The sequence below is a fragment of the Lupinus angustifolius genome, chromosome LG07, assembly GCF_001865875.1.
Source record: "Lupinus angustifolius cultivar Tanjil chromosome LG07, LupAngTanjil_v1.0, whole genome shotgun sequence".
Classification (NCBI taxonomy): Eukaryota; Viridiplantae; Streptophyta; class Magnoliopsida; order Fabales; family Fabaceae; genus Lupinus; species Lupinus angustifolius.
The window spans coordinates 17,418,885-17,426,245 of NC_032015.1; the positions used below are offsets into that span (position 1 = coordinate 17,418,885).

Genomic DNA, 7,361 nt, shown 5'->3' on the forward strand with positions numbered 1-7,361 from the left:
ACGGGAATGTGAGTAATACAAGATAAAATACCTTAAAAGGACTCATGTCCCAAAGATGAAACAAATACTTATCACTAGAGCATAAGTAAACATTATCAACCGGTAGTATGGGCTGTTGGTGGTAACGGTATTACTTAGGGCCCTCCTGACAAGGTCGTCGAATGTTATGTCGTTAAGGGTGAGGCCCAAAAGGTTATGTTTACCACGCAGCGAGATCGTATGACCATAAGTGGCTTGGCAATTGGGTCGTTCAGGGTTATTCAGCGATGGTTCATAGTGGTGAGGATATTATTCTTCTTTTATGTTATGATGTAAGATCGGGCCCCACAAGAAGCATTCCTTTGGGAGATGTCTTAGGCTGGGCCAATCATGTAAAATAAACAATGATTAAAATATTTAATTGGCTAACATTAGTTAGTGTGCATACTCATTATGAACAATGAAGTAGTGGAGAGGAAAGTTACGGGAGACGAATGAGCCCTGAGATGTTGAGAGGGAGTCTAGGTGAGACGAGTCCTCTATATTCCTGGATGAGGTATTCTGTTGGATCAAACAGTTCTCACAGTGCAAACTAGACAATCTCTGACAACCCCTTTTTTCAATCAGGATCGATGAGAGGGATGCCCAGAAAGTGTTTGATACGACATCATCCTGAAATGGACAGTTTCATTGGAACAGGTCGATCATATATCCTTGCGAGGAATAAGTTGATGTGTTTAAATCGGCTTGTTATGGGAGGATATTGGTATAAGGATAGATGAACTAAACATAGCATTCATATATTGAACTCGTGGAAATTGATCCCCATATCCTGAGTTACAAACATCATTCATCATCTGCATTTATGAATGTGATAACATAGTATGTATATTATGTGTGTTGTGTCTGAATGTGATATTCTATATAATTCCATGCCATCGATGAAAAATATTCATTTATGTCTTACTCCCTTTCTTTCTCCTTGTATTTTGGTACACGTCCTTGTCCAGATGGACAAATCGGTGCAGATACAAAGCTACTGATTCTCGATGTCCCGGGAGGGGGAATGGAGAATTGATCGATGTTGCAGGGTTCTGCCTATGATACCATAGAGGAGATGGAATCTGAAGATGGCGATTGTGTGGAGTTAGTCCGCATAGATGACTCTATCGAGATGATAGATCTCTCTTTGGACTCCAAGCTGGATGAGGACCCGAGTGAAGGTTTTAGTGCCCTGTTAGTGCTAGAGCTAGACGTTAGGAGCTATTTCCTTTTCCTTTTTGCTTTTTGGGTTAGGGTATCTGTGTAGAGTACTTTTGTAGTGTTGAAGAATTCATCCTATTTTGTATAGCTTTAGTTGGGCGATGATTAGATTTCGTCTTGTATTATATATTGACATTTTACTTGACCTTCAACACCTCGTTATACGTGTTGTAGGGTCAAGTCTAATTATTAATGAAGAAGTATTCAAGAAAATATTGTATCATTTTCAGTTATCGTTAGGTAATCATCATTGATTTTTCGCGGTTTATGTTACTAAGAACGTGATGTCTCGAAAAAGAAATGAATATAAGTAAAATAATTTTTAATAATATATTCAAAACAATTCTCATTTTAATCACAATATTCATAAAGTAATCTTCGGGATGTTACAATGAACATGTTCATAGGGTTGAGAGACCCACAACACAAATTATAATTGTTAGGGTTTGGGGATTTAAGGAATATAAAATTGAGCGTGACCAAATAGCTAATGCTTCATTTGGTTACACGGATAAAATAAGAAGAAAGAAAGAAATGAGTAAAAGTGAGAGGAAAAAAAAGAAATAAAGTAGATTTTTGTAATATTTAGTATAAGAGAAGAAAAGAAAAAAAAAAGAAAGAAAGAGAAAAATATATTATTTTTTCTTACTCTTTTGTTTGGTTGAATAGTAAGTAAGAAGTGAAAGATGACGTTATACTTCAAAGGATAATGATATCCCTAAAATAAAGAAAAGAGATTTTTTATTTTATTATTAATTAAAAATAAAACTTTAATTATAGATGATAAATTTTATTAAATATCTTTATTATAACCTCAATTAGATTTTCTATTAATATTATTTTTATATCCAAAATAAACTTATGTAGGTTAATAGTATTTAAAACTAAAACTAGAGAAAAAAATGAAGGACAATTTTAACATTTCCTACAAAATTACTATTCTCTAATAACTTTCTCACCAAACTTGAAGAGAATGCATTTAAAGTCGGTCTCACACAATTTTAATTCTCTCATAATTTTCTCTCTTTACAGCCAAAGAGGAGAAAGTCTCTATTTATCTCAAAGCTCTCTCATACCATTTTCTCTCTACTCTAATTATACACTACCAAAATGAGGCTAAGAGAGTTAATTGTAGGTAGGGATGACAAAAAAACTCATACCCGCAGGTAAAACTCGTACGGACGCGGGTAAGAGTCACAAACAGGTACTCGCATGTGTTATAAACGGGTTTTTAGAAATACTCGTAGTACAGACGGATGGTACGGGTATTATGATACTCGTGTCTGCAAGTACCCGTTATTTATATGATTAATATATTATATTTAATTAAAATAAAAAGTACATTTTCTAACATTCATTACACTATGTACATTTTTTCTTTTTACTTTGTTTGCATATTTTATTGAATTTGGTGGTGAAATACCCTACAAATATTATTACATATGTAGAAATACACATATTTTACAAGAAAATATATACTTTTTATTAAGGAAATGAGAAAATCACACAAATAGAAAAACACCAATAAATTTAGCATTTTTACCAAATATTCAATCAAAATGTACAAAAATAATTAAGTTTCATCTCATTTGAAACATAATAGAAGTAAAAAATTAAAAATTCATTTATAATATAGGAAACACGCGGGTACCCAGAAATACTCACACATGGGTACTCGTACAGTTATAGATTGGTACGAATAATGCTCTCCTATTTTAAAATGGATAGCGGATAGCTACTACCCGTGCCCCTCTGTACCTGTTGTCATCCCCCTAATTTTAGGATATGAGAAGAGTGTAAGATAAAATGTAAGGAATTGTGGACATTTTTAAAATCTTATTATTTGAGATCTAAAATTTAAAATAGGTGAAAGTGGAGCATGTGTAAAGAACTCAATTTTCACATCACATGTACTTCAAACACATTGATTTTAATATTTATTTATTTGTCACGGAAAACAAAGTTTGAAAAGTTTAAACTCCACCGGCTTTTGACCTAGAACTACCGCCAAATCTCTTTCCAAAACAGCGCAATCATAACCGTCCATCTCAATCATCCCTACCATCAACGAACCACACAAATCATCTCATCACACTTACCCTACACCACCCCACACTCTATCCCTCTCCTCCACAACTAAAAACCACAGCGCAATCATAACCGTTCATCACAATCCCCCAACATCAACGCACCACACAAATCATCTCATCAAACTTACCCTACACCACCCCGCACCCTATCCTCTCTCCTCCACATCTAAAAACCACAGCGCCAAAATTTCACCGCGCGTTTTTTCAAAATTTTCACAACACCAAAAAAAAACTCTTTCTCTCTATTTCACTAATCATATTTTCAAAAAACAAAAAAGAAACACAAAAACACTATTTTCCTCTTCTTCAAATCCCTAGTTTTTATTTTTCATGTGAAAGTTGAAAACAATGGTGAGAGTTGAAAACGTTGTTAGTTTCTACGACAAATTGAAGAAATCCGTTACATCAAAACCATGTTCTTCTTCTCTTCTAATTTTCCCTTCAACTTCTGACGTTGATTCCTTATGTGCACTCAGAATCATTTTCCACATTCTCGAATCTGATTCAATTGGTTACGCTTGTTACCCTGTCTCTTCCTTTAACCAGATCCATAAGCAGTTAACTTCCGCTACCCAAAACGACAACCCCGTCACCGTCGTTTTGGTTAATTGGGGTTGTCATAGGGATTTGAGAAAGATTCTTAACCTTGGTGTTAATTCGAAAGTGTTTGTTGTTGATTCTCATCGTCCTATTCATTTAAGTAATCTCAGCGATGAAAACGACAGCGTTTTTGTGCTTTTCACGAAAGAAGATGAGCAACAATCGGATATAGCTTATGGGTTTCCTCCTGAGATTGATATTAGTGATTTTGCTAATACTTGTAGTGAGTTGAATAAAGGTTTTGATTTTGATTTTGATCCGGAATCGGAATCTGAGTCGGAATCGAATTCGGAGTCTGATTCGGAGAGTGAGGGAAGTGGGTCGAGGAAAAGGAGGAGGCTTGAAGAGGAGCAGGAGAGAGAGCAAGATCCGGCTCGGCGGTATGGGAAATTGCAGAGAGAGTATTATCAATTAGGGACTTTTCATGGGAAGCCCTCTGGGTGTTTGATGTATGACCTAGCTGATTGTCATCGGAAGAACACGAATGAGTTGCTGTGGTTAGCGTGTGTTTCGTTGACAGATCAGTTTGTTCATGAGAGGATAAGTGATGAGAGGTATCGCGTGGGGGTTATGGAGCTCGAACAGTATATTAATAGCTCTGGGAATTTGGATGTGGTTACGACGGTGACACTTAAGGATGGGACTAAGATTCGGGCGCCTAATTCGTCTAGGATTACTTATGAGGATGAGCCCAGGCTGATGTTGTTGCAGGAGTGGAATTTGTTTGATTCCATGCTGTGTTCGTCGTACATTGCGACAAAGTTGAAGACTTGGAGTGATAATGGGATGAAGAAGCTAAAGCTTTTGTTGGCGCGGATGGGGTTTGCGCTTGTGGATTGCCAGCAGAAGTTTCAGTACATGAATGTGGAAGTTAAGAAGAAAATGAGGGGCGAGTTTGAACGGTTTTTGCCTGAGTATGGACTCACTGATTTGTATTACAGGAGTTTTATGAGGATGCATGGGTATAGTTCAAAGGTTTCAGCTGCTGATGTGGTCTATGGGGTCACTGCTTTGCTCGAATCATTTGTGAAATCAGATGGTTCCAGTGAATCCAATGATTTCGATGTGGCTTATGATGCATTATCATTGAGCAAACTTGATAAATTGAAAGCCGGAATGCAGCATGCGATTAAAATTCAAAGGGCTATTCTTAGACAAGGAAGCACCGTGATAACTAAGAATGGGTGTATAAGGAGTGGGAGGAAGTTCAGATGGGTGAAACTCGAGGATTCGGCTAATACTAAGTTTCTAGGATACCCTCAGGCATTGACCAAGTTTTGTTATTTTGTTATGGATGCTTTGAGAGAGAAGGGAGCAAGGATGAAACCTTTGCTTTGCGCTTGCCTGTGTCAAGAACGGGAGAAAGTGTTAATTGTAGGTGTTTGTGGAAAGCCTCGTTTGGGTGGAGCCCAGGGGAATGCATTTGGGATTGCATTTAGGAAAGTGGCTGAGGAGATCGGAGCAGAGTTCTTCCATGAGTTGTTTGAATCGTCATGGATTGTTCTAGATGCTTCTAATGTGAATTCCTTCATGATCGGGTTGACCGAGAAGCTGTGATGCTACAGTTCTGCTTAAATCTGGTTCTTCATGGATGTATGTTCTCTAACTGCTGTAACATGCCTGAGATTCTTAATAAATGATGTTTCTAAATTGATGTTTTAGGAAGAAAAAAAATACTATTTTTCATGCTCTGTTGTAGCATTTTCATTTGACTTTTCTTCCTCTGTTCCCCCGAACTCACCACAATTTGATAACTTGACAATTTCATGTAATCATATGCTGTATTCACATTCAAATGTAATGTTGAGATTGTGACATCTTTCTGGATAAAGTTCACACATATTAAGTGCCAAATTTTCAATTATTTGTAAATTAGGACACAATTTTATGCCCTTTGTTTTGTAGCATTGAAGTGGATATTGGTTGCATAAATGATTTTTGTGACTTGTGAAACCTATTATGATCGACATTCTAGCACACTTTGGTATTGCCGACTGTTACTTAGTATTCAAAGATAGATGATTCACTGAAAACATCATGTACCGTTGCTCAAGGGGAAATGAAAATGTTGATGGATAACCCCAGGTCTAGAATGTAAGTGATAATGATATCCTTTTACCTTAAAACCCAAAGGACAAGTTTGCTAAAAAATGTAGAAAATAGCAGCATAAGACATGGCGAATAAATTGTCTTGCTTCCAAATGTGTCCAACAAAGTGCACTAGGGATGCGACGTAGAAACCTCATGATATTTCAAAATTTAGAATTCTAAATGAAAGATAAAAATGAACAGAAGATACAAAAAGTTAGAGCAGAAAAAATTTATGATAATCTTGACAAACAAACCAGGGCCTGAACACCAAAGGCAAAGCAACAAATCTATCCACAGATTAAGATTTAAACTCTAGTATTAATTCTGAGTTCTGGAACCTTAGACATATTTGGCAGAACTGTGGAAAACAAAGCCTATCTCTGTAAAAAAATTCTCTCCTTTTCATTTCATTCTTTATACTTTCTCCCCTGCACATGGATGGCAGTATGGTACCAAGCATATTCTTCCACTTTCATGAGCTTGCATTAGTTTGAAATTCCCAGAAATAATAGCTTCCATTGTTGAATTGTGATAATTACTACTGTTTTTTTATGTTTCAAACTTTTTGTAGCACAGAAACTATGATGTAGGTTAAGTATTTTGATTGACTGGCTCGTGCTTTGATTGACAAACTTACTATTTCATAGTATTACCTTTTCTTGTTTATGCTTCCTGTATATTTCTGTTTTTTAACTTGTTAGTAACTCAAATGTTGTTTAATATGTACCAGCTTCAGTATTGAACACGGTCCACAAATGGGATTGATACTAGGTGCTTGAAGGCTTGTTAACGACCTAAGCATATTGTGCTGTGGTAAGTTCTAAATGCAGAGGACAGATAGTTTCTCCTTCGATACATCGCTTCAATAAACCAAAGTTTGTATAATGAAGAGATGGAAGCTGTAAAAAATGGCATTGTATGTACTCTGATAGATGTTACAATTTCTATAGCTGGACTTCAATGGATAATCTTGTTTCTTCATTTTTCTTTTATTTATGATTAGGACAGAATGCGAAATTTATCGTAGTTAATGTAATTTTTAACTGCTTATGTATGACCGAATGATATGTCAGTGAATGTTTTCATACTGGAAGAACATGATTCATAAATTCCTGCTTCAGATTGAAGATCGATGTCCGTTACAGGTGTACTGATTAAGAATTGATTTCAATCTTGCTGGGTTTAAGCATATTGCTACTTCTATCATCACCTGGTAAAAAAACCACTTTTGACTTAGGATATATGAATGGTACATGGTGTGAGACCTTTATAGTTTGTCCAAATTCTTAAAGGCCAAATTCTATTTTTTTAAGGGGAGGGAGGCGAGCGTGACTATCG

General features: G+C 36.0%; 1 protein-coding gene across 1 annotated transcript; it reads left to right on the forward strand.

Annotated features, from left to right (window-relative positions):
- LOC109352522 (cell division control protein 45 homolog) lies at positions 3,643-7,119 on the forward strand. The gene is made up of 2 exons (XM_019594533.1): positions 3,643-5,525; positions 6,754-7,119. The coding sequence occupies exon 1, from the start codon at positions 3,681-3,683 to the stop codon at positions 5,487-5,489; it is 1,809 nt and encodes a 602-aa protein (XP_019450078.1). The 5' UTR covers positions 3,643-3,680; the 3' UTR covers positions 5,490-5,525; positions 6,754-7,119.

Bases quoted from the DNA above. Each gene is read 5' to 3' on its own strand.
- LOC109352522 (XM_019594533.1), top strand. From the start codon at position 3,681: ATGGTGAGAGTTGAAAACGTTGTTAGTTTCTACGACAAATTGAAGAAA.